The sequence below is a fragment of the Salmo trutta genome, chromosome 24 (assembly GCF_901001165.1).
Source record: "Salmo trutta chromosome 24, fSalTru1.1, whole genome shotgun sequence".
Taxonomy (NCBI): domain Eukaryota; kingdom Metazoa; phylum Chordata; class Actinopteri; order Salmoniformes; family Salmonidae; genus Salmo; species Salmo trutta.
Window position 1 is genome coordinate 31239750 of NC_042980.1, and position 25824 is coordinate 31265573.

The 25824-nt window shown below is 41.2% G+C and overlaps 1 protein-coding gene across 4 annotated transcripts; it reads left to right on the forward strand.

Moving 5' to 3' along the window:
- Positions 1 to 58: 58 nt before the first annotated feature.
- LOC115161102 (T-box transcription factor TBX15) lies at positions 59 to 25419 on the forward strand. 4 transcript variants are annotated; one of them, XM_029711846.1, is made up of 8 exons: positions 59 to 860; positions 9681 to 9888; positions 12769 to 12870; positions 17569 to 17752; positions 19267 to 19434; positions 19755 to 19819; positions 21788 to 21909; positions 23361 to 25419. In XM_029711846.1, exons 1-8 carry the CDS (start codon positions 659 to 661, stop codon positions 24185 to 24187), a joined length of 1878 nt encoding a protein of 625 aa, XP_029567706.1. In that variant the 5' UTR covers positions 59 to 658; the 3' UTR covers positions 24188 to 25419. The 4 variants fall into 4 exon arrangements, with proteins under 4 accessions (XP_029567706.1, XP_029567708.1, XP_029567707.1 ...); XM_029711848.1 differs by having other exon boundaries at positions 60 to 860; positions 21812 to 21909; XM_029711847.1 differs by having other exon boundaries at positions 61 to 860; positions 17569 to 17740.
- The last annotated feature ends 405 nt before the right edge of the window (positions 25420 to 25824 follow it).

Below are 25824 nucleotides of genomic sequence, written 5' to 3' on the forward strand. Positions count from 1 at the left end.
GAGCTCGCTCTGATTTTCAGCTGTTCATGAAGCTCTAACATAACTTAATTAAATCTGCTAAATTTGAAATCAAATAAAGCCCTACTCGTGCAGTAGGCTATGATACGTTTTGAATTATATTTATCAAATAAATGTAGTACTATTTTTTCCCCATAAATCCCTGACGATGTTAATTTAGTGTTGGATGGTCAGTTACGAGGGTCCAGTATCAGATTCCTCTTCCAGGAGTTGTTCTTTCTCTCATCTGCAATTGGTTGACACATTTTGGCTCTCTCTCTTTCTAGGCTTCTCATTGGACGCGCGAGGTTTGACAGTGAGCGAGAGGGTTGCACTTAACGCTTCGGAAAAAAAGTTATCCAGAAGTGAGTATCAATCAGAGAGCGGGGAGAAGGACGAAAAGAGAAAAGGAAGAGGCAGAAAAGCAGGACGGAGAGACAAAAGCGATAGATAGCATTACTTTCGAGCAATCAAACGCGCCGTAGAGATGGCATATCATATCGTTAGAGGTTTGAGACACCATTTATAGTCATAGTTTTTGGATTACTTTCGTCATTGTCGACTTTTTGCACTGTTGTAAACATTGACGTGCGCATTTTCCTTGTGCTCACTGCTTGGACGGAGTTTTTGTTTTCCCTCTTGTGGATTTGCCTTGGGAGAAATGAGTGACAGGAGGCGATCTGCCGCTGCTCTGAGCTCGAGAGCGCACGCCTTTTCGGTGGAAGCCCTGATCGGGTCAAACAAGAAGAGAAAGCTCCGGGGCTGGGAGGAAAAGGAGCTGGAGTTGTCTATGGAGAGCCTCGCCACCAACGGACAATTAGGAGACGGCGACGACCCTGCACATTGTCTAGATATCGACCCCGGTCAGTGCGTAACCACCATTACTTCATATTTTGGGTTTGTTGAATATTGTTATGCTTCCATCACAAAACTACGGATTATATCTCACGGAAAAGAGGAATACAGAAACGGCAACCATTTCATCACTATCTCAAAGATAACGAGTCCTCATACTTTTTCCTCAGATAACTAATGTGGAATAATATAGTAGCCTACTACTGTAGGCTAATAGTGCCCGTAAATAATATATGTTTGTAGTTTAACATAACTATATACCGTTGGCCTAATAGTGGTGTATTAACATTGTGTAAATTATCAAAGAAGTTAACCACAAAGTATTGATTTAGTATAAGAACCATTGCTTTAACAAATGAATTGTCCTGTCAGTAGAAGCACGCAGAAAACGTAGTAGCCTCTCGCGGAAGGTCACGGCTCATTTTCTTATTGCACTACTATATTCATTCATATCGTAAATGGTTACCTTAAAAGTTGTATTACCATTGTTTTACAAATTACTACATATTGGTACAACATACAGGTCGCATGTGAGGCCAGTGTCCCCTCTCTATTAGGCCTAGCTGGGTAAAATCTATTTCACGTGTGCCTCCCCACTGAGCACAGACGTCAATTCAACGTCTATTACACTTTCGTTCAATGTCATTTCATTGAAATGACGTGCAAACAACGTTGATTTAACCAGTGTGTGACCAGAGGGTCTCAGTTAATATAATACAATTGGCCATACAGGTGACGTCAGTGGAGACATGATCAATTGTAATTCATATTTACATATTAAGATGGTCTTGAATTGAGAGAGATATTTGGCAGAGATGAGGTAGGCCTAGATTAGCAGCAAGGTTACACGAATTAGTGTAGTGTCTGTGGTTCAATGCAAATCATGCATTTTTGCAGAATGCCACATACAAGATATCGTAGAAATAAGCCATCAAAGGCCAAATCTGGCTTTTTTTATATAAAAAAAAATTGTGAGTCCAAATATAATATATGACAATGTGTGTGTGAAGAGAGTGTGTGTGTTGTTTGCACATGGTTAGCCTGTGTGCCCTATATTTTCTATTCCAATTTCGTGCAGCATATATAGACCTAGCCTAACGCCATAATTGTTCATATTTGGGAAACAATAGGCCAATAAAACGTACGTTTAAACTATTTGTATTATTATGTTGTATTGGTTTCTTTTTCCAATAATATCAACTATTTCGCTATATGAAATTAAGGACACGCAACCCCCGTCTGCGTTTGACCTATAGGCCTACTCAAAATGTGTTCAGTGGATTACTTTAAGTCGAAGGAAAACATCAACACAGCTTTCAGTCAATTCTTGAGTCTTAATATTATTTTGTAAAGTTTTAATAATATGTATTTTTGCAGTGTATTCGCTATAGGAAAAACGTCGATTGGGTAGAGACTCGGGCCTCAATCTCCAGGTGGCACTCACCTATATGAGCAATGGTGCGTATAAAGAATAGCCTAAAACAGAATTGGGACATCAATGTATATTTCATTCAAATTGATGATTATGAATTTTGTATGCCTAAATCCCAAAATTGAAATGCCCAGGCAAATGTTAATGGCCTGCTATGAATCACGCAGGCTTTTTATTACTGTCAAAACATTTCATATCCATAAATCGCAAATATCAAAATCTTTTAAAAATCTTTTATCGTTTTTTATTTGTTGGAAATGTTGTAATAAGCCAAAGTAAGTAGCTTAGCCTATCAGGATTTTCAATAAGTCGAAGTTATTGCAGGCCTAGGCCTACAGTGCGCAAGTCACTTATTCAAGTTAGGATAGGCCTATCTATCATTTTAAATGCTAGAATGTTCTAAATTAATAACGAAGACAGCAAAATCTGTATGAAAACCTTTTATATGTCACAAATGTATCGTCTTTTCTACGTTTTGTGGGATTTGGAGCAGGTTTGAATTGAAGAACACTGCATCGATCTTATCGGAGAGACTGATGTCAAAAGCAGACACAATGACACAATCTTGAGGCTTCGAGTTTGAATAACTACATGACGATGGAGATATTCCATACCCTGGCCTATTCTAACCGCCTCTGGCCTAAAATATGAATCCTAGGCCTAATACACATTGATATATATATCCTCTCAGCTCATTATAGCCTACATTGAATTTCAACAGGCACGTAAACCAACAATCCCCATTACAACTGTATTCACAATAGGTTTTGTAGCCTATAGACAAAAGGCGAAGCCCCTCCTGCTTTTTCTCAAATATGTAGTCCTGCATTAATGATCTAAAAAGGTCTAAAACGTTTTGCATTATAGGCTATATGCCTATATATATATATATATATATATATATATATATTATTTGGTTCATTAAAATCATTGTAGACTCATTTAGCGTCACGTGCATGGCTTTATGATCTACATATTTATTTATAATTTTACAATTCATTGTTGAGGCCTGGTCAAGCTGCATGGTCGAGAAGCCTTCAGCAAAATGACTGGACCCTCGCGCACAGAGGTTGCTGACTGAAATGCGCCAGCCGCCAAGCGTTGGGCATTTGGTGGATGCCTCACAAATGAGGAGAACCGAACTAAATTAGTTCACAGCTGAGATGCAGGGTATCGGTACTACCATTGACAATTGGACAGCGAGCCAGTCAGTCAAATACAGGTTATATATCCTCCACGGTTTCACATGAGCTGGTCCAGTTAGAGTCGTCGTTAATTGAAAAGTCACGTTGTCTCGGCGAGCTCCAAGTCATTATGAGCCAGATTCCTGGCAGCGTTGCAGGCAGTGTGTGAGAGTATCCAGCCTTGACTAGCCTCCAGTTGACGCGTAGACCAGCCATCATTGAAAACAGCTCGTCTCTGTGGTCAGTTTGTGCGGTTTAGGCTTTTTACTTAATGATTTTGCCTCCATGTGAAGCTTTCAAACCGACATGGTCATATAACATTCTTATTGAAAGACACGTCTTAGAAGAATATATCAAAATTGTGAGAACACCACACAATAGCTTGAACTGAATGAATCGCAATGTGTTTTCCCAGAGAACCAACATGTATGACAAACATGACCTTAGTTTCAGATAAGCACATGTAGGCCTGTCTGCAGGATTTCCCCTCCAAAGCAAGGACTATAATCAATATTAAATGACTTGCCTGAAATGTAAATATCCGCACTGTCAGGTGTGTGCGAGACAGAACATACAAAACCTGTAATAATAAGACAGAGTACTTTTCATTGTGGATTTACAAATGCATATATATAACATATTGCAGATTGCCTTTAATCTCACTCTTAAAGATGGCCTATTACTGGCCTATTACTAAATGATTTGTTTTGCATCTTTGTCTCACACAGGGAATCGGTAATTATATTATGGATAAAAATGTAGACTTGTATTTTTATTTTTACAGTCTATGGGGAGACACTGGATTTTAAGAGATATACATAGGCTACTGTCACTGAACTGTTGAATCTCTATTTTAAACCATATATTTGTGATTTTGTTATTATTCTGTCCGTACTTCATTTAACTCTGTGGTTTAAATATGTTAACCTATTATATAATGTATGATATATAAATTGTCACTTGGTACTGATTATCCCAGAAACATTTTCTACATTAGAGACTCAAATTAAAAAATCCTGCCTCTGAGAAGAAAGGCCAAAATGTAAGACAACAGATGTGTGCACTATTTAAATGGTTAAATCTAAATGGTTAAATCTGTGCACTATTTAAATGGTTAAATCTGTGCACTATTTAAATGGTTAAATCTAAATGGTTAAATCTGTGCACTATTTAAATGGTTAAATCTGTGCACTATTTAAATGGTTAAATCTAAATGGTTAAATCTAAATGGTTAAATCTGTGCACTATTTAAATGGTTAAATCTGTGCACTATTTAAATGGTTAAATCTAAATGGTTAAATCTAAATGGTTAAATCTGTGCACTATTTAAATGGTTAAATCTTTATTTTATTGCGTCTCCCTAACATGGGTCTGCATTTAATTCAGGCAGAAACAGGTGGTTCTGCTTCTTGTGGATTGGGTTACCCTTCAATTTCATGGTTGGTAGATTGCTACTTACCCACTCTGTTACAACTGTATTAAATGCATCTTCTATTCATAAACCTGTTTCCATAGGAAGGGCTTTACCTTGTAAGGCAAGTGTGTAATGATCACCAATGACCAGATTAGTCATATTCTGTGAATAGTCCATTGTTCCAATTCAATAGTCACACACACATTTGTTAGTTTCTTAACATGTTGTTTTGGAATTAGATCATTACATAGTGAATGAGTTAACATGTTAACATGTTGTTTTGGAATTAGATCATTACATAGTGAATGAGTTAACATGTTAACATGTTGTTTTGGAATTAGATCATTACATAGTGAATGAGTTAACATGTTAACATGTTGTTTTGGAATTAGATCATTACATAGTGAATGAGTTAACATGTTAACATGTTGTTTTGGAATTAGATCATTACATAGTGAATGAGTTAACATGTTAACATGTTGTTTTGGAATTAGATCATTACATAGTGAATGAGTTAACATGTTAACATGTTGTTTTGGAATTAGATCATTACATAGTCAATGAGTTAACATGTTAACATGTTGTTTTGGAATTAGATCATTACATAGTCAATGAGTTAACATGTTAACATGTTGTTTTGGAATTAGATCATTACATAGTCAATGAGTTAACATGTTAACATGTTGTTTTGGAATTAGATCATTACATAGTCAATGAGTTAACATGTTAACATGTTGTTTTGGAATTAGATCATTACATAGTGAATGAGTTAACATGTTAACATGTTGTTTTGGAATTAGATCATTACATAGTGAATGAGTTAACATGTTAACATGTTGTTTTGGAATTAGATCATTACATAGTGAATGAGTTAACATGTTAACATGTTGTTTTGGAATTAGATCATTACATAGTGAATGAGTTAACATGTTAACATGTTGTTTTGGAATTAGATCATTACATAGTGAATGAGTTAACATGTTAACATGTTGTTTTGGAATTAGATCATTACATAGTGAATGAGTTAACATGTTAACATGTTGTTTTGGAATTAGATCATTACATAGTGAATGAGTTAACATGTTAACATGTTGTTTTGGAATTAGATCATTACATAGTGAATGAGTTAACATGTTAACATGTTGTTTTGGAATTAGATCATTACATAGTCAATGAGTTAACATGTTAACATGTTGTTTTGGAATTAGATCATTACATAGTCAATGAGTTAACATGTTAACATGTTGTTTTGGAATTAGATCATTACATAGTCAATGAGTTAACATGTTAACATGTTGTTTTGGAATTAGATCATTACATAGTCAATGAGTTAACATGTTAACATGTTGTTTTGGAATTAGATCATTACATAGTGAATGAGTTAACATGTTAACATGTTGTTTTGGAATTAGATCATTACATAGTGAATGAGTTAACATGTTAACATGTTGTTTTGGAATTAGATCATTACATAGTGAATGAGTTAACATGTTAACATGTTGTTTTGGAATTAGATCATTACATAGTGAATGAGTTAACATGTTAACATGTTGTTTTGGAATTAGATCATTACATAGTGAATGAGTTAACATGTTAACATGTTGTTTTGGAATTAGATCATTACATAGTCAATGAGTTTGTGTGTGAATAAGAAGCTAACATCCATAATATTCTTTGTTATAAAAGTGTTATAATTCACATTCAAACTATCTAGATTTCTTGTTGTGACAAACCGAAGACACCATTATTGTTCTTTTTTCAAACTTGGTAGACGTACAGGGAAAATCACTGTTCTCCATCTAATGAGGTTCAACACAAGTTGATTTCTCTGTGCATAAACACAAGTTAGTTTATAGGGTTTACAGGATATGTTTCTTTTTACCCAGCAATATCCTGTGTAATGTAGGATAGATGTGTGTCGTTTCTCTCACTTGTGTTGCTCAGCTGTACTGACTGGTTATAGTGGGTGAGACAGAGCAGGCTGTCAGTGAGTAGGGGGACAGTGAGATAAATGTGGTGGACAGGGACTGGTCTGGTGACTTATGAGGGACAACGTGGTGACTCATTGAGGGCTGGTAGATGCACGCGGCGCAGCTTGATGACAGCAAAGGCCTGAGATGACAGCAGCAACCAGGCTGTCATGGTTGCTCTGAGCAGGCACAGATATCTGGTCTGGCCTCTCCCGCTGTGTGGCTGATGGCTGTGGGGCTGTATGGGACAAATCAACAGCCACTCTGTCTGCCTTGTTCAACGGCTCACACATGGTGTGAGAGAGAGGATCATCACCGCCAATACGCTGAAAGGATCTCTCAAGTGGATGACGAAAAGTCTTTCCCTTAAATATCTCACTCCTTTTCTCTGCACCTCTCTCTCTCTCTCTTTCTTCCTCTCTCTCGCTCTCCCTCTCATATCACTCTCTCACCCCCCCCCTCTCTCTCTCTCTCTCTCATCCCTCTCTCTCTCTCTCATCCCTCTCTTTCTCTCTCTCTCTCTCTCTCTCTCTCTCTCTCTCTCTCTCTCTCTCATCCCTCTCTTTCTCTCTCTCTCTCTCTCTCTCTCTCTCACACATCCCTTTCTCTCTGTCTCTGTGGTGTATCTGTCCTGCCTGCAGTGTCTTCATGTCTCCAGTCAATGCTCTTGTCTTTTGTTTTGGGGCTGGTGATCACCTGGTGGTTACTCCTGGGCCACACTCCAGTCTTTAGCAGTCCTACATCTGCATAACGCTGCTTACTTGGTGTGTCCTGCCAAAGCAACCTACTTATGTCAGGGCTCTCAATAAATAATACAATATTACATCCCTGGGACTAAACACCTCCCTCTGCAACTGGATCCTGGACTTTCTGATGGGCCGCCCCCGTCAGAACGGTAACAAGACATCCGCCACACTGATCCTCAACACAGGGGCCCCTCAGGGGTGCGTGCTCAGTCCCCTACTGTACTCCCTGTTCACTCATGACTGCATGGCCAGGCACGACTCCAACACCATCATTAAATTTGCCGATGACAGCCTGATCACAGACAACGACGAGATCGCCTATGGGGAGGAGGTCAGAGACCTGGCCGTGTGGTGCCAGGACAACAACCTCTCCCTCAACGTGATCAAGACAAAGGAGATGATTGTGGACTACAGGAAAAAAAGGACCAAGCAGGCCCCCATTCTCATCGACGGGGCTGCAATGGAGCAGGTTAAGAGCTTCAAGTTCCTTGGTGTCCACATCACCAACAAACTAACATGGTCCAAGCACACCAACACAGTCATGAAGAGGGCACAACAAAACCTATTCCCCCTCAGGAGACTGAAAAGATTTGGCATGGGTCCTCAGATCCTCAAAAGGTTCTACAGCTGCACCATCGAGAGCATCCTGACTGGTTGCATCACTGCCTGGTATGGCAACTGCTCGGCCTCCGACCGCAAGGCACTACAGAGGGTAGTATGAACGGCCCAATACATCACTGGGGCCAAGCTTCCTGCCAGAGGAAGGCCCTGAAAATTGTCAAAGACTCCAGCCACCCTAATCATAGACTGTTCTCTCTGCTACCGCACGGAAAGCGGTACCGGAGCGCCAAGTCGAGGTCCAAGAGGCTTCTAAACAGCTTCTACCCCCAAGCCATAAGACTCCTGAACATCTAGTCAAATGACTACCCAGACTATTTGCATTGCCCCCCCTCCCCCTCTTTACACCACTGCTACTCTCTGTTGTCATCTATGCATAGTCACTTTAATAACTCTACCTACATGTACATACTACCTCAACTAACCGGTGCCCCCGCACATTGACTCTGTATCGGTACCCCCCTGTTATTTTACTGCTGCTCTTTAATTACTTGTTACTTTTATCTCTTATTCTTATCCGTATTTTTTTAACTGCATTGTTGGTTAGGGGCTCATAAGTAAGCATTTCACTGTAAGGTCTACCTACAACTGTTGTATTCAGCGCATGTGACTAATACAATTCGGTTTGATTTGATTTGATATCGGCACAAACAAAGGAGACAGTACATTAATAAGAAATAGAAAGCCTAACTTTACAGTAGGCTGTATAGAACTCTACCTGGAACCAAAAAAGGGTTCTCCTATGGGGACAGCCAAAGAGCCATTTTGGAACCCTTTTGGATTCCATGACTTTATTTGGAAACTAAGATCTGGAACAGTTCATCTGGGAAATTTCGTCAATTCATGTTGTTTATGTAGGCTACACTTCTTTTGCCATTTTCATTGTTGTTATTGTGTTGCCTCTATTAGATATTTCATGGGAAAAAATATAAGAACTTTGTTATAACTTTGTTGTGCATCCTTTTCATATGGCGTAGTAATATATGACATAAGACTATATACATAGTAATATTAATTAAAGTTTGTAGTTCTTGAGTATGTTTATTTGAATAATACGTCTTAAATTCATATGGGCAAGAGTCTGTTAGTCATACTTTATATTTTTATGCTCTCATTGACTGTGGCGTGGCTTTCAGTTGGATTCATTTTTCAGCTTTTTTTATTTTGTTCGTGGGCTTTTTTTTTCATGTAAAATTACCCATTTCGTTTGATGCATGCTTTACCCTTGTGTTTTTTTTGTATACCCCTGGATACTTTATGACATTTCAAACGTAAATTGAATAGTTTTAGTCAGATTTCAATTTTCTTCAGTTTTGGTGCTTTCTCTGAGTTCATGCTGCAGGTGATTTGGCCTCAACGGGCAATACCAGAGACCATAAAAAACAGGTCAATACTCAACGCCAATTTTCCTAATGCCCCGGCTTTACTGTGGCTGCATTTTCATAATCTTGATAATCTCCACAGATTCGGAGGCGAGTCCCGGATCATACAGCGAGGGTTTGGCGGAGAGGACGTCGTGCTCCTTCGGCTCCCCCGCGGACCTGGCCCCGGCGGCCTGCGAGCCGTCTCCCGCTGCCTCCATGGAGGAGATTCAGGTGGAGCTGCAGTGCGCAGACCTCTGGAAGCGCTTCCATGAAATTGGCACGGAGATGATCATCACTAAAGCGGGGAGGTAAAGCAACTGCTGCATATTTATGATTTAAGGGACTCATCAGATATTATATTTCCTTCTAGGAATAGGCTGCGCTGAACATATGCTCTGTGTTGGCCTACTATAGGATAGACTAGGCATATGGCCTAGCTTTCTATAGGTTTTACGACTAGGTGCATTGCCTCTGATGAGGCAAAATTGTTTATGAAGTTCTGTGCAAAATTGATTATAATTGCTACATTTTCCACACACGCACGCACACGCACACAGACACACGCACACCGAGCCTAGTTTTGCGCAAAAGATGCCCGTCCTCTATGGGAATTACCCCTGTTTTTCAGGGGTGCTAATGTGTTGCACATGGGGGAAAGGGCTCCGGACGTGCGAGAGCCGCTCCCATCACAGGCCATACATGAAGTGTGAGGGTATTCCATGGCTGATGTCAGAGAATAGCCGGCGAAGAAAGGAACTGTTTCTAATTAATCTCTTTGAAACATGTTTTCGGTTTTCTTGCCCTTTTGGGTAGCAATTACAACCTAAACCGAGCATATAACTAAACCTACACTGTTCTCAGGAAGACCTTTCCCCTGCGCGCTCTCACAGGGAGGGCCATGTATTTCCCGTCCATTTTGAATTTTACGATCAAGCAATATGAGAAAGGAACTTAATTGCTTGATTTATTTTTTTTGCCGTCAAGGAAATTTATGAAGTCCACTTATTCACAAAGTAAGCCTAAAAATAAAGCGGTCTAGGGTATTACTATTCCCTCCATGAAACAAATGAAAAACATTGGGAAAGCAAGTTCCTCTGTAGGCCTATAGTTTGTAATACATTAACCTATTTACATGTGTTTATTTCAAAATTAGGGAATTTGCAGATAGAAGGTGAAGAGGTTTATCTAACCTAGGCCTAACTAACTTTAGTTTCAAAGGCCACTTGATTTTACAGTTCAGTTTTCTTTAAACTACCACTACAAACTTCAGCTAACCTTAGCCATCACAAGCCACCAATCAATGGAAGTGATGGAGGAATCTGAGTATTTAAAAAAAATGTAAATGTCCAAATCACCTGAAATCAATTCAACTCAACTCCATGTTTGGTTTGATGTTTCTTAAAGGTGATTTGGCCATTAAAAAAACATGCTCACACGCCCCCATCACTTCCATTGATTGTTAGCTTGTGGTGGCTAAAGTTAGCTGAAGTTTGTAGTGGTTTAAAGATAACTCAACCATGGATTACAGTTTATCCTATTTTCAGGGTGAGGAACCATCTAACATCAAGTTCTAAAATAGTGAACTACCCCTTTAAGGCCATTTCAACACCCTGTTTTGAGTTCAAAGACTTCAACACATTTAAATACATATATATAGATTTCATTTTTTTATGGATCAGAAATATTACTTATGTTTTAGACTACCATTTAATGTCAATTAAGGAGAAATAGAGGCCCAGTAAAAACATCAGCATCAAAGCTTTAGATTTGTCCCCATCTAGGCTAGTATAGGCTAATTTAGACCTACTACTTTTAACAACAGAAGATAGTAAGATATTAATTTTAACAACAAAAAATATTATGATATTAATTACATTTATTAAACATATAATTCCTCTGACTATGTAACATGCATCAGAAGAGAGCGAGGGCAGAGCGGAATGTTCTATGGCCTAAAATAGGGATGCGCATATTTCTCTTCTCATTTGAAAATGCTTTCCATTTCGTTAAACTAGATATCCACTGATTATTTTTGTCGAACTTAATTTATTTGAAGCTGACCAATTAGTCTACATGTTTTTATGGAGAAATGTCAAGGACCACGTTGTTTGGGTGTTGAATTTTCTTTTGGTAGGCCTAGGCCAATATCAAATGGCATAATATTCTAAAGTTGTACTGTGAAGTTGTAAAGTTGTATTTTCCGGTTTGCTCTTATGTTAATAATACATGTACGCTAACTTGACAGCTAACCCGTAAATCAGATTTACCTAAACAATATATGATCAACGTTGTTTTCATGATATTCATGAATCAGATGTACGTTGTTAATCGCCCCATAAATATAATCAGTCCCTGTTTCAATGCAGTAGGCCTAGAGTTTACAGGACTGGCTGCGTGTATTTCATGGCTCTGCTAATAATACGCCTATAAATTCAGAGGAGGAAGGAAGTAAGAAAACAGCCCTCTTTTCTCATTATGAGGGAAAAGATGTATGACGTTTAAATGAAATAAAAATGCAGCTTTTGAAGTGTAAAATGAGGAATTCACTTGAAAATGTCTCTGTGTATGCAGTCCTACTTTTAATATGGCGTCTGTTTGCGTTCTAAACTTATTTTCCTGGTTTGATTTGCGTCGAATAACTAAAAAAGACTTCTCATGATTGGGTACACATTGTCAAGGAAGAGTGAGTTTGTTGCCAGCTCGTGCATTAAGACAGTTTCAATCTTCTTTGAAGATGAAATGACCTACTTTCTTTAATCAGAATAATATTTATTTAATGAAGACATGGAACTTTGATAGACATTTTAATGAATTATCATAAAGTTGTACATCTAGGCCCTGTTATGATGGGATGAGGGGTGAAAATGACCTCATATGACTGGCAAGACATTGGTCAAACTTCAAACCTTGTCTCTCTCTTGGGTGTTGTGAATTTTCTCAGTGATTTGCCCAGTGGTGCACTAGAATGTATTTCAAGTGACATTATACTTAAAGTCTGCATTAATTATACTTAATGTCTGCATGGCGGAGAGTTCCTTTTCCCTTTTTTAATGCTCATACTCATAATCCAATATTAAACTTTGCAAGCTAGTTTGCTAATATCACACACACTCTCTCTCTCTCTCTCTCTCTCTCTCTCTCTCTCTCTCTCTCTCTCTCTCTCTCTCTCTCGCTCTGTCCTCTCTTAGGCGGATGTTCCCTGCAATGAGAGTGAAGATTGTGGGTCTGGACCCCCATCAGCAGTATTACATAGCCATGGATATTGTTCCTGTGGACAACAAGAGATACAGGTATGCTCCTATCTTCTTAAGGTATGCTCACACTTCTTAGCGCTTCCAAACATTTCCTAACTTCCCCATTCAGATGGGTGTGTATAATGATGTATCCACAGTGATGTACACATACAGTGTTTTCAGAAAGTAATAATACACATTGACTTTTAGTTGTTTTACAGCCTGAATTCAAAATGGATTAAAGAAAAAGAAAAGTCACACCCATCTACACACAATACCCTACAATGACAATGGGAAAACATGTTTTTAGAAATTGTAACTCATTTACTGAAAATGAAATACAGAAATATCTAATTTACTTAACTATTCACACCCCCGAGTCAATACTTTGTGGAAGCACCTTTGGCAGTGATTACAGCTGTGAGTCTTTCTGGGTAAGTCTCTAAGAGCTTTCCACACCTGGATTGTACAACATTTGCCCTTAATTTTTATCAAAATTCTTCAAGCTCTGTGGAATTGGTTGTTGATAATTTCTAGACAAGCATTTTCAGGTCTTGCCATAGATTTTCAAGTAGATTTAAGTAAAACCTTTAACTTGGCCACTCAGTCTTCTTGTCCGCTGTCTTCTTGGTTAGCAATTCCAATGTAGATTTGGCCTTGTGTTTTAGGTTATTGTCCTGCTGAAAAGTGAATTCATCTCCCAGTGTCTGGTGGAAAGCAGACTGAATCAGGTCTTCCTCTAGGACTTTTCCTGTGCTTAGCGCCATTCCATTTATTTTTTATCTTGAAAAACTCCCCATCCTTAATGATTAAAAGCATACCCATAACATGATACAGCCAACATGCTTGGAAATATGGAGAGTGGTACTCAGTAATGTATTGTATTGTATTTTCCCAAAACATAACACTTTGTACTCAGGACAAAAAGTGAATTGCTTTGCCCGATTTTTTGCAGTATTACTGTACTTTAGTGCCTTGTTGTAAACAGGTTGCATGTTTTGGAATATTTTTATTCTGTACGTGCTTCCTTCTTTTCACTCTGTCAATTAGTTTAGTATTGTGGCGTAACCTCAAGGTTGTTGATCCATCCTCAGTTTTCTCCTATCACAGCCATTAAACTCTGTAACTGTTTTAAAGTCACCATTGGCCTCATGGTGAAATCCCGGAGCAGTTTCCTTCCTCTCCGGCAACTGAGTTATGAAGGACGCCTGTATCTTTGTGGTGACTGAGTGTATTGATATACCATCCAAAGTGTAATTAATAACTTCACCATGCTCAAAGGGATATTCAATGTCTGCTTTTTTTTATTTTACCCATCGACGAACAGGTACCCTTCTTTGTGAGGCGTTGCAAAACCTCCCTGGTCTTTGTGGTTGAATCTGTTTGAAATTCACTGCTTGACTGAGGAACCTTACAGATAATTGTATATGTGGGGTACAGAGATGAGGTAGTCATTCAAAAATCATGTTTAACACTATTATTGCACACAGAGTGAGTCCATGCAACTTAATATGTGACTTGTTAAGCACATTTTTACTACTGAACTTATTTAGACTTGCCATAACAAATGGGTTGAGCATGTATTGACTCAAGACATTTCAGTTTTTTATTTTTTATTAATTTGTAAAAATTCCTCAAAAAGTATTCCACTTTTACGTTATGGGGTATTGTGTGTAGGTGTAACAGTTTTGCTTCCGTCCCTCTACTCGCCCCTACCTGGTCTCAAACCAGGGACCCTCTGCACACATTAACAACAGTCCCCCACAAAGCACCGTTACCCATCGTGCCACAAAAGCCGCGGCCCTTGCAGAGCAAGGGGAACAACAACTTCAAGGTCTCAGAGCGAGTGATGTCACCGATTGAAACGCTATTAGCGCGCACCCCGCTAACTAGCTAGCCATTTCACACCGGTTACATAGGCCAGTGACAATACGTCTCAATGTTATCCATTTTAAATTCAGGCTGTAACACAACAACATTTGGAAAAAGTCACGGTGTGTGAATACTTTCTGAAGGCACTGTTCATTTAATACAACACATTATTGGAACATGACACTCTTCATGTCTGAGATTGATGTTCTTATTCAGTCAAACCAAACTAGTCTCTGCCCCCATCTTGGATGAAGTAACCTACTATTGATAAATTGTTGTTGTGTATTTTAAGATGGAGAGTAGTTGAAAAAAAAAAAAACATGCACAGATCATTTCACATGGTGATAAGAAATGCAGATATGCACATACATCTGAATGGAACCTGAAACAATGGTCTTTACTGTATGTCCATCTTGGGGATAGGTTTTAATGATGGACATCTCCAGTCAAAGTATCTGAATGAATTTCTGGCATAGAACACAATGTCTGGCGCTCCAGAGAAGGACACGAGAGGAGAATGAAAAGTATTTATCATGATGTGTTTATGGTTCGAGTGTGACCATCAAATTGGTAGCTTTATTCACTGTGTAAATGGCAAAGCATATTTTTACTGTAAACCTATTTGACCATGGTGGAATACTAGTTTTATGTATGTAAGTTATCTCAGCGATCTCAGGACGCAGTGTCAGAGCGACAGACAAAACGGCAGTGTCATAGTTGCAATAACGTTATAACAGCGCTACAGATGGGTTACCATGCCTTTGTTTTATTTTATCTCAAATTGAACACAGAGTACATCTTCAGTTTATATATCAATAACATGCATTAATGTTATTATTGTTACAGACATTTTTACTATGTTTAAGTTTTATTTGATAAACAGAACTTGGCTGTCTTGAACGGAACACTGAAGAACCACTTTAACAATGCATTTTCACTAGTTAAACATTATGTATTCTTTTCCCAAGTTGTTTATTTCAATTGTTTAATTGAAGCACAGTAGAACCCTGGCTCTCTCACTGACTGAAGCATTTGCCTTAGAGTGAACGGTCTAGAGAACCAAAATATCATGGAAGATTTTTAGAAGCCAAAAGATCTTGTAAAATGAAATAGGATTTTCATCCTGGCTGGGGAGTTTACCACAGGGCTTTGTAAACTGAGCTCCGAGTTGTCACTGGAATGTCTCATAGTTCTCATAGAGTTGGGGTCTGGAAATACAGTCGTTACTTGCTTTACTTAGGCTCTCTGCCTCTCTTTAGGAACTTCTTGTTTATTCTGGGCTCGTTAAATCTCTCTATATTAAGTGTCCTTTATGTGGACAGTTGGTAAGTTTTAAGTTTGAATCACATTTCGCACACAGACCAGCAATGTCAAGCTCTTAAAATTGACTTTGTCCGCTATATGTGAACATACACACGCACACACGCACGCACGCACGCACGCACGCACACACACACACACACACACACACACACGAAAACACATGTTTACATACGAAGACTTGACTTGATGAACTCAACCCTGTAGGGTAATGTAATAGTAATATTTACTCTGTCAGTAAGGTAACCCAATTTCCAGTCTTGGTTTGGCAAGTGTGTGTCAGTCTGAATTTCTGTGTGTCCATAAAAGTATTTATCTGTTTGATGAGTTGCATGCATACATATGTTGTGTCGGTGGTCTGTGTGTGTGTATAGGAAGTGTGGTGTTGGATGAGGGGGCGTGCATACCCCCCCCATCTGTCCAAAGGGTGTCACATAAAGTCAGATCTTTATTGATTGTGCTGGAGCCAGATGGCAGATTTATGGAAGATGAAAGGGGACTAATCAAATTTCCAGTCCTGTTTGGGGCTAAGGTTTCTCTCTTCCTTAACACTTTCCCTGCTACACCGAGCTTAACCCTAAACAGCACTCCAAACAGGAAATTACACAAACGCCTGGCATTCTGTGTGTGTGTTTGGTCTGGGGTCAGGTCTGTGTGTGTGTGTGTGTGTGGAGAGAGTGTTTGTAGGTGTGTACAGGGGGTCAAGGCTGTGTGTGTGTGTGTGTGTGTGTGTGTGTGTGTGTGTGTGTGTGTGTGTGTGTGTGTGTGTGTGTGTGTGTGTGGAGAGAGTGTTTGTATGTGTGTACAGGGGGTCAAGGCTGTGTGTGTGTGTGTGGAGAGAGTGTTTGTAGGTGTGTACAGGGGGTCAAGGCTGTGTGTGTGTGTGTGTGTGTGTGGAGAGAGTGTTTGTAGGTGTGTACAGGGGGTCAAGGCTGTGTGTGTGTGTGTGTGTGTGTGTGTGTGTGTGTGTGTGTGTGTGTGTGTGTGTGTGTGTGGAGAGAGTGTTTGTAGGTGTGTACAGGGGGTCAAGGCTGTGTGTGTGCGTATGAGAGAGAGAGAGACGAGAGGGTTGTGTAATAACAAAGAGGCTAAATTAGAGTTTTGTCCATGTTTTACCGCTGAATGATGACTTTGGCAGAGACGTTGCATGTAAGCACTTTCAACTGTGCACATGGCCAGAACTAAAGGCAAACAGCTGTGCCTGGGGCTACAGTGGGCTGGAATCCCCCTCGTGCTACAGTCAGTCAGCCAGTCAGTGAGGGGAATGCTCTATGGTGGGCGGGGCAGCCAAATTGTACCGTAACTTACAATACAACATAAAATGTTATGACTAAGCTTAATTGGCAATATGTCATTAAAAGCATATGTAGTGTGTGGGGATATTTGATGTCTCTATTGTGAACAAGCCCTGTATCTGAAACACATGACACATGGTATACAAGACTTCAATGCTTCCTAATAACATGCAAAACCTGTTGAAAAAAACAAATGAAAAAATGAAATGTGTATTGTGGTTTGGTGCTGATACGTCTGTCACTGTGTGTGTGTGTGTGTGTCGTCCAGGTATGTGTACCACAGCTCCAAGTGGATGGTGGCGGGGAACGCGGACTCCCCCGTGCCCCCGCGGGTCTACATCCACCCAGACTCCCTGGCCTCTGGAGACACCTGGATGAGGCAGGTGGTCAGCTTCGACAAACTCAAACTCACTAACAATGAGCTGGACGACCAGGGCCATGTGAGTGAGCCGGTGAGCCGGCTTAACTTGACATACCAACTCTTGCCTCCCTCCTACACCTGTTCACTGTTACAGCTGTACACTGTTACACCTGTACACTTGAACACTGTTACACTTCTACACTAATATAAAGATGTATTAGTAATTGTACTGTTACTGTATTTCTCAAAGTGCTTCACATTATAACAGGGGAATTTATTTCACCCCACCCATGTATAGATGAGACTATTCTTAGAGAAGAATAGAGACTGTTTTTGCTACTTCGGCCTTCATCGACTGATACTGAAACAGTCGATTGGTCGTGATGTAGTTATGGCACATGATGGATCTCCTCATGACATGAACTCAGTGCTGTTACAGGCCAGATTGGTTTGATTATCAAGTTGTTGAAACAGTCAGAAGCCAGTGCATATCCATTTCTCCATTGAGGTCCTGATTTAGGGATGCCAGTGGGGCGCTGGTGGGCTGGCACACCCTGGTCCTCATGTGGGCCTGTTTTCCACCCAGACAGCTGATTCTATCGCAGCTCCGTTCTTCTGACAAATGTAATAACAGATGCAGCAGTATTTTGAGGGTAGTCAGGCAAGTCCCCTTTTTCCTCTCCCACAGCCTCGTTATAAGGCCTTTGTTCTCCTGGAGGCCTCGAGGCGAGAGGAAATTAACTTAGTAACTTCCTGTGTGGTAAACCTCACCGCAGATAGGCTGGTATCTGACCCATCTCTCTTCTTTTCTTCCTCCGTCTACTATCAAACCTCTCCATCAACAGCGGTGGCTATTGGTTATTAATCATCTGTTTCATGTGCTGCTGATTTTCCAAGCTGATTGGCATTTGCTTGTGATTCATAAATTAGATATAAATATGTCGCTGAACTCACTGCATTGGTACAGAAGGCTGTCAGTGACATTACTACATCTATTGTTTTGACAAGAGATCTGTCAGATAAGACCCTTGGCTGCTCTGTGTTGTTGTGAGCTCAGTGTGTATACGTGTGACGGGGGCAGGGTTGACCTGACACCCATCCCAGGCAGGACTCAGAACCCTTGGTCATAACTGCGGGGTCCCGTGAGCCGAGCAGGGGGGCAAGGGGAAGGTGATGGGGGGGCCCTGGCTAGAATATTACATTTACTGTCACTGTTATTCAGTACTGTTTCCCCAATCTCTGTTTGAAATGACCCCCTTAGTTGTCTGCGGCTCCAAGGAGGCTTTCTCACTCGGGCTGTAATCAAGAGCAGACAGAGAGCCGGAGGGAAGGCTGGGCCGTCGTAACCTGACTCCTCGGCTCTGCTCTCTGGTGTTAAATACTTACCTCACCACCTCTCTCATTAGAAGTGTGGACTCATGTTCATCTTAATTATATAGCTCTGAAATGAATTCATACACACACACACACACACACACACACACACACACACACACACACACACACACACACACACACACACACACACACACACACACACACACACACACACACATACATACACACAGAGAGGATGTAACCATTACGATCTCTCTGTGGTTTCAGATCATCCTCCACTCCATGCATAAGTACCAGCCTCGTGTCCATGTGATCAGGAAGGACTTCAGCAGTGACCTGTCCCCCACCAAGCCTGTTCCCAGCGGAGAGGGAGTGAAGACCTTCAGCTTCCCTGAGACTGTCTTCACCACTGTCACCGCCTACCAGAACCAACAGGTCTGAGACCAGACACCTTTCTCTTTGTTGCTACGATGGTATGTTGCCACTCAATGGGTCTATCTACACCAGGCTTAGGATCAATTCATTTTCATTTCTGGAAGTGAACATCAATTCAGTTCATGAATGGAAAATGACCAATTATTAATATTATTAACGCAAATTCAGATTTTCATAAAATTCTTTCTTTATTCATGCATTCATTCGGTCCCTCTTCGATAAAAAAAATACATTATGTTGACCCGTTTTTTCCCTCTCAACATGTGCATCGGTCATCGCTATGTCATGTGTTTTGATTGTAATGTTTTTCTTTCCTGCAGATAACAAGACTAAAGATTGACCGCAACCCATTTGCTAAAGGATTTCGGGATTCAGGCAGAAACAGGTATATATTTCTCTAGTAACCCGAGGTCCGTGTAATACAACATGATTCAGCGTTCGCCATGCTGTGTGGTGCAAATCTTTCATTTTCTCCAACGTGGCCTTTAATATGGAAATAATCCCCTGGAGATACCTCCTAATCCCATATGCTGCTCCATATAAAATCAGTCACTCTCTCCCCTGCCAAGAAAACCCCATTACATCTGAGATAGAACCACATGTTTTGGGTAGGGCTCTCTCTCTCTTTCCCTCCTTTTCTCTGTGTGCCTCTCTCTCTGTGTGTCTCTCTCTCTCTCTCTGTCTGTCTGTCTGTCTGTCTGTCTGTGTGCCTCTCTCTCTGTGTGTCTCTCTCTCTCTCTCTCTGTCTGTCTGTCTGTCTGTCTGTCTGTCTGTGTGCCTCTCTCTCTGTGTGTCTCTCTCTCTCTCTCTCTCTCTCTCTCTCTCTGTCTGTCTGTCTGTCTGTCTGTGTGTCTCTCTTTCCCTCCTTTTCTCTGTGTGCCTCTCTCTCTGTGTGTCTCTCTCTCTCTCTCTCTCTCTCTCTCTGTCTGTCTGTCTCTCTGTGTGTCTCTCTTTCCCTCCTTTTCTCTGTGTGCCTCTCTCTCTGTGTGTCTCTCTCTCTCTCTCTCTCTCTCTCTCTCTGTCTGTCTGTCTCTCTGTGTCTCTCTTTCCCTCCTTTTCTCTGTGTGCCTCTCTCTCTGTGTGTGTCTCTCTCTCTCTCTCTCTCTCTCTCTGTCTGTCTGTCTCTCTGTGTGTCTCTCTCTCTCTCTCTCTCTCTCTCTCTCTGTCTGTCTGTCTGTCTGTGTGTCTCTCTTCTCTCTCTCTCTCTCTCTCTCTCTCTCTCTCTCTTTCTCTCTGTCTGTCTGTCTGTCTGTCTGTCTGTCTGTCTGTCTGTCTGTCTGTCTGTCTGTCTGTCTGTCTGTCTGTCTGTCTGTCTGTCTGTCTGTCTGTCTGTCTGTCTGTCTGTCTGTCTGTCTGTCTGTCTGTCTGAATGATCATATGTAACAGGGGAAACACTGAACCAGACCCTCAGCACATGAAAGCTCCCCTCCCATCTGGAGCGCATTTTCGGCACAGATATTTGAGACATCTTTTTTCATTTTTCAAACAATAGAGTGCCGGATTTATGAACTAGCATTAGAATTTCATTGCAGAAAACTACAGATTAAAAGATTATGCAGGAATAAGATATTGATAGACAGAAAGAGTATTTATCTTTACACATATCCTAACTCTGCTCTTGGTAGTAATTTACCTCATCACTGTTGAACTGTGCAGAGTAATGCAACATTATAGCGATCTGAAATCAATAAAAACAGGGACATATTACACAAGCTAAATTGTACAATTAACTACTGAGTTGGTTCTCTATGTATTTATATGTTAATATAGATCCGTCTCAGGCATTAAATTATGATTATGTCGTCAGTTAGATTTTGGCTGGTGACACATTACTTTATGAGGTAAAACAGGGCATAGCTTATTTGTTGGGTTTTGATCCTGAGCACTATGAATGAGCGCACTGATGGCCAGGGCCAGTGTGATTAGCGTAGTGCACTAACGAGCTGGAATGGCCCGGGAGTTACTGGCCCTAAAATAACATGGTTGGGACAGGCCCTCGTTTCCCTGGGATAGGGCCCAGCAGGGCACACAGGAGTAAATCACGCAGGAAGGAGAACCGTGTTCAAGATGAAATGTCACCCAGATTTATGATCACAGTAAAAACCTGCTCCTTTTAATGGCTCCAGTTTCCTCCGTCTGACTCCACTTCTCCTTCTCTGCCTCTCTCTTTCCAACCTCTCTCACTCATACTTACACTCCCTCCTTTCTCTATGTGCCTCTCTTGTTCTTTTGACTATCTGTTTTCCCGTCACAACTCTTCCTTCCTCTTTCTCTTGCCCCGCCCTTGTTATGTTTTATGTACCCAACCCATCCCTCGCACTGACCCTCTTTTTTTTTTCTTCCACTGTTTCAGTCTCTCGTTCTCTCTCTCACACAGGACTGGTCTGGAGGCGATCATGGAGACCTATGCGTTCTGGAGACCGCCTGTGAGGACACTCACGTTTGAGGACTTCACCAACATGCAGAAACAGCAAGGTGGGTCAAACTGTATCTAATCTATGTCCTAATCTCCCATCTACACTGTCTCACTGTCACTGCATACCTTTTCCTTTCCCTTTCCTCACAACGCATCGATTATCTATGTCCTTCATCAGTCTGGTCATCACTGGTCATCACTTTTGGCATGTCCGTCTGACTTGGAATGTACTGAACTTTTCACATTCTGCAGGACTTTCACAATAAAATAATTAAATGAACCCTGTGGCTTTTGGATGGCTTTGTGACGTGAGCGGTATCAGTGAAAGTCGCATGCGTCTCTCCCCACCGAGCACAGCCCAGTGTCTCTACTCATGGCTTGTATCACAGGCCCCCGATGCTTAAAGCAAGCCGATTTCTTCAGCACTCCTTCCTCCGAGGTCATGATGACGTTACACCACTCAGTATTTTGTCTGTGTCGACATCTGTTTGTTATCACAAACTCCTCCAAACCGATTAGATGTTAATTAAAGTCCTCGCGCCTCTGATGAACTTTGGGCGCTCCGTAAGGACTGAGCACCCCCCCACCCCCCCAGCTCCACCAGACGGCCTTCCAGCGGGGTAATCAACCGTTCCCCTCAGCAACACTAACGCTGCTCTAACCCCTGCCGACCAGAAAGGAAAACATGACATCACTGTGATATCTTCCTCGCCTTACCAACAGAAACTTGCAAAACTGAACTGAACAGAACAGCACAGCGGTATTATCAAAGGCATATGGCGCAATCAGAATCAGAACTCTGGCCAAGAGAGAATCCTGAATTAGTTAGTTATGCAGTGTTATTTTTTTTCTTTATCTGGTTTCAAATGGAATTTTAGTGAATGTGGCCCAAATTCTCATTAATAAAAAAATATGTGAGTGATATCCCACAGCTATCGGTCAATTCCAAAAGCTTGACTTATTGCATGTTAACCTGTGCCAAGATGAGTTTTTTATTTTTACGGTCATACATGTCTACATTATGAATGCATGATTCTGTGAGAAAAGGGGCAAGCTCGGAGCTTTGTTGACCCGACATGTAATGTACCAAACTGAAGCCACATTTATGCTCAGAAACAATAACTGTTATTTATGAGGGTTTAAGATCCCATAAATAGTACTCTTTCAAAGAAGTAATGCAGTCATGCAATTAGTCCTTAAAATCAGATGTTGAGCAAGTCGAGGTGGTGAAGTCAGCTGCAATTTACAAGTAAGTGTAATATTGAATTCTTTAATACATGTGAATTAAGATGCTTATGCGCCAGTCTTAAACAGCACTCTCTTATTTGACCGGTTAAGATCAAACGGCAGCAGTTGCTGGAAGGAGACATTCTGGCGGCTAAAGGATGAAATGAGAGATATTCTCAGAGTGTGATTGTTGGCCAGTGTTTGTGTTGTTGTTTCACTCCGTAGCGCTGGTTCTGTCTCACTGTCTTTGTGTTGTGTGTGTGTGTCTCTGTGTGTTTTTTAGGAGGAAGCACGGGCACCTCTCCCACCACCTCCAGCACAGGAACCCCCTCCCCTTCTGGTGCAGCCCACCTCCTGTCCCCCTCCTGCTCACCGCCTACCTTCCACCTGGCTCCCAACACTTTCAACGTGGGCTGCAGGGAGAGCCAGTTGTGCAGCATGGGGTTGTCTGAGTACCCGGCCTGCGCCCGCAGCAACATGGCGGCCCTACAGGGCTACGGGGGACTGGCCGACAGCTCCTACGGACGCCTCCAGGCAGCAGGGGGCACTGTGGCCTCCACCCAGCAGTCTGAATCCTTCCTGCCCCAGAGGACTTCCTCCCTGATTGCTGCGGGAATGCAGGGGGGTGGCCATGGCTCTCTGTCCGGTGGCAGCAGTGGAAGCACTGGCGGAAAGATGGATGCCTATGGAGGTCAGCTGACCTCGTTCCCGGCCTCCCAGCTGCAGTATGTGATGCACGCGGGCTCTAGCTCCGCTTCTGGCTCTTCCTCCTCTGGCTCCTCCCCCTCATCCACCCACATGTTCAGCGGGGGCCACCACCATGTGCAACAGGGGTCCTACAACGCTTTCTCACTCCACAACCCCTACAACCTGTATGGATACAACTTCCCCACCTCCCCTCGTCTGGCTGCCAGCCCCGAGAAGCCCCAGGGCGGTCTCCTGTGTTCCTCTTCCCCTGCCGGGGCATTTGCCGAGCGCCAGTACCTGTCCAACGGTGGCATGGACAGCATGCACATGATCGGCAATCCCTCCACTGGCCAGCAGGGGGCTGGCTCCTGTGATGGCCGTCAGTATGGCTCCTCCTCTCAAATGTCTATGCACATCGTGTAAAAACTAGGATCTCACTTCTGACCCAATTTTTGCTGTCCCGTTATTTCAACAAGTTATGTTTCTTCTACTATAAATCTGTTATCTCAGATGTGCTATTGATGTTGAGTCATTTTACATTTAGCGTTTGTAATACTGAGGTAGCGTACAAAGTGAACCTTTCAAAAAATGACTTTTCATCTCAAGATTCTTGTTGTTTTGAATTTCACCCCAACAGGCTTTATTCAACGGAGTGAAACTGTTATTTAATTGCCACAATAGTGTTAAAAAGGCGAAGTGAAACCGTATACCTGACTCTCTCAGTAACTGTTCAGAACACTAACCCCACTATTGGGGACACACAGAGGGATCCGTGAAGGAGAGGAGCCCATATACCCTTACTGTGCAGGGATTCTCAGGAGTGAACCCATGAATTTGTAATGGTGCAATAGTAATGACAGCCTCTACAGTAACTCAGCCTTGTTGCTATGGATTATATCCAGCCCCGGACATGATGTGACAGGGGCTTCGTGAGATCCAGAAACTTCACCTCCACTTCCACATCTCTAGTTGTAACAGGACAGTTATGCAACATTATTCTATAGCGTTGTGGCAACATTGGGAGAGAACTGAAAGGGTTGTGGATATTGACAGTGCCTGATCAACATGGTTTTCCCTCTGGCCACTCAGAGGTGATGAAGGGAGGATGATGGATGAGGCACAAAGGGTGAACATAATATAACACAGCACATACTGGAGGGATGAAGTCAAAGACCTACAGGTCAGGGTTACGGAGGAACTATGTGTGTCCGACAGGGGCCCAGTTGTTGGCCCTGCATCTCTCAGTGGACATGCTGGATGAGAGGCTCTGTTCAAGGGGACACTGAACATACAGTGAAATCACCACAATCTTATCAATTCCTTTCCTCACAGACTGGAATGGCTTCACAATTACCTTTTAAAAAGCAGATATAAGATGGTGAATGCAAGTAAAAACCATAAGCTTTAAAATTGTTGTGTGAAATGTTTTAAATATACAATAGGAGAACAGAGTAATTAAAGTATGTTTTGGTGTGTTGTAGATAAGCGTATTTAAGTGCCAAGCAATAATGCTATTATATTGGCCAATCTATCACGAAGACAAATGTGTGGAAAAAAGGGAAATATCAAAAATATTCTTTAGAAAGGCATTAAAAAAAAAATGTAAATACAGGTGCCAAGCACAGTAAAGTTCAATAAACATTTTAATTCATTTACATGGTTTTGATTCATTTACAGCCGTCACTATAAGATGCGCGTACCATCAGAGTGGACCACTAACAAAAACACAAAGAATAGAGCAAATGCATCCTCTGACATTTTCTTATTCAAATATCACTTACTAGCAATTACAATGATATTCTACCATATGGTATCATATTATTCAACATCCATGGGGTTTATTTAATTAGTTTAAATAACAGAAAATCTTACTGACTGTGGCTTTATCATCAGAAATCTGCAATACTCTAACTATGCAAGAATGGAACAGTAAAGATGGAGAAAGATATACCAGCATATCATGTATTTTACAAAACGTATCCAAGAATGGTCTTATTTATTATCCCAAGGTCCTGTAAACACATCTGCCCTGGTTGGTTTGAACCAATGACTCAACACAT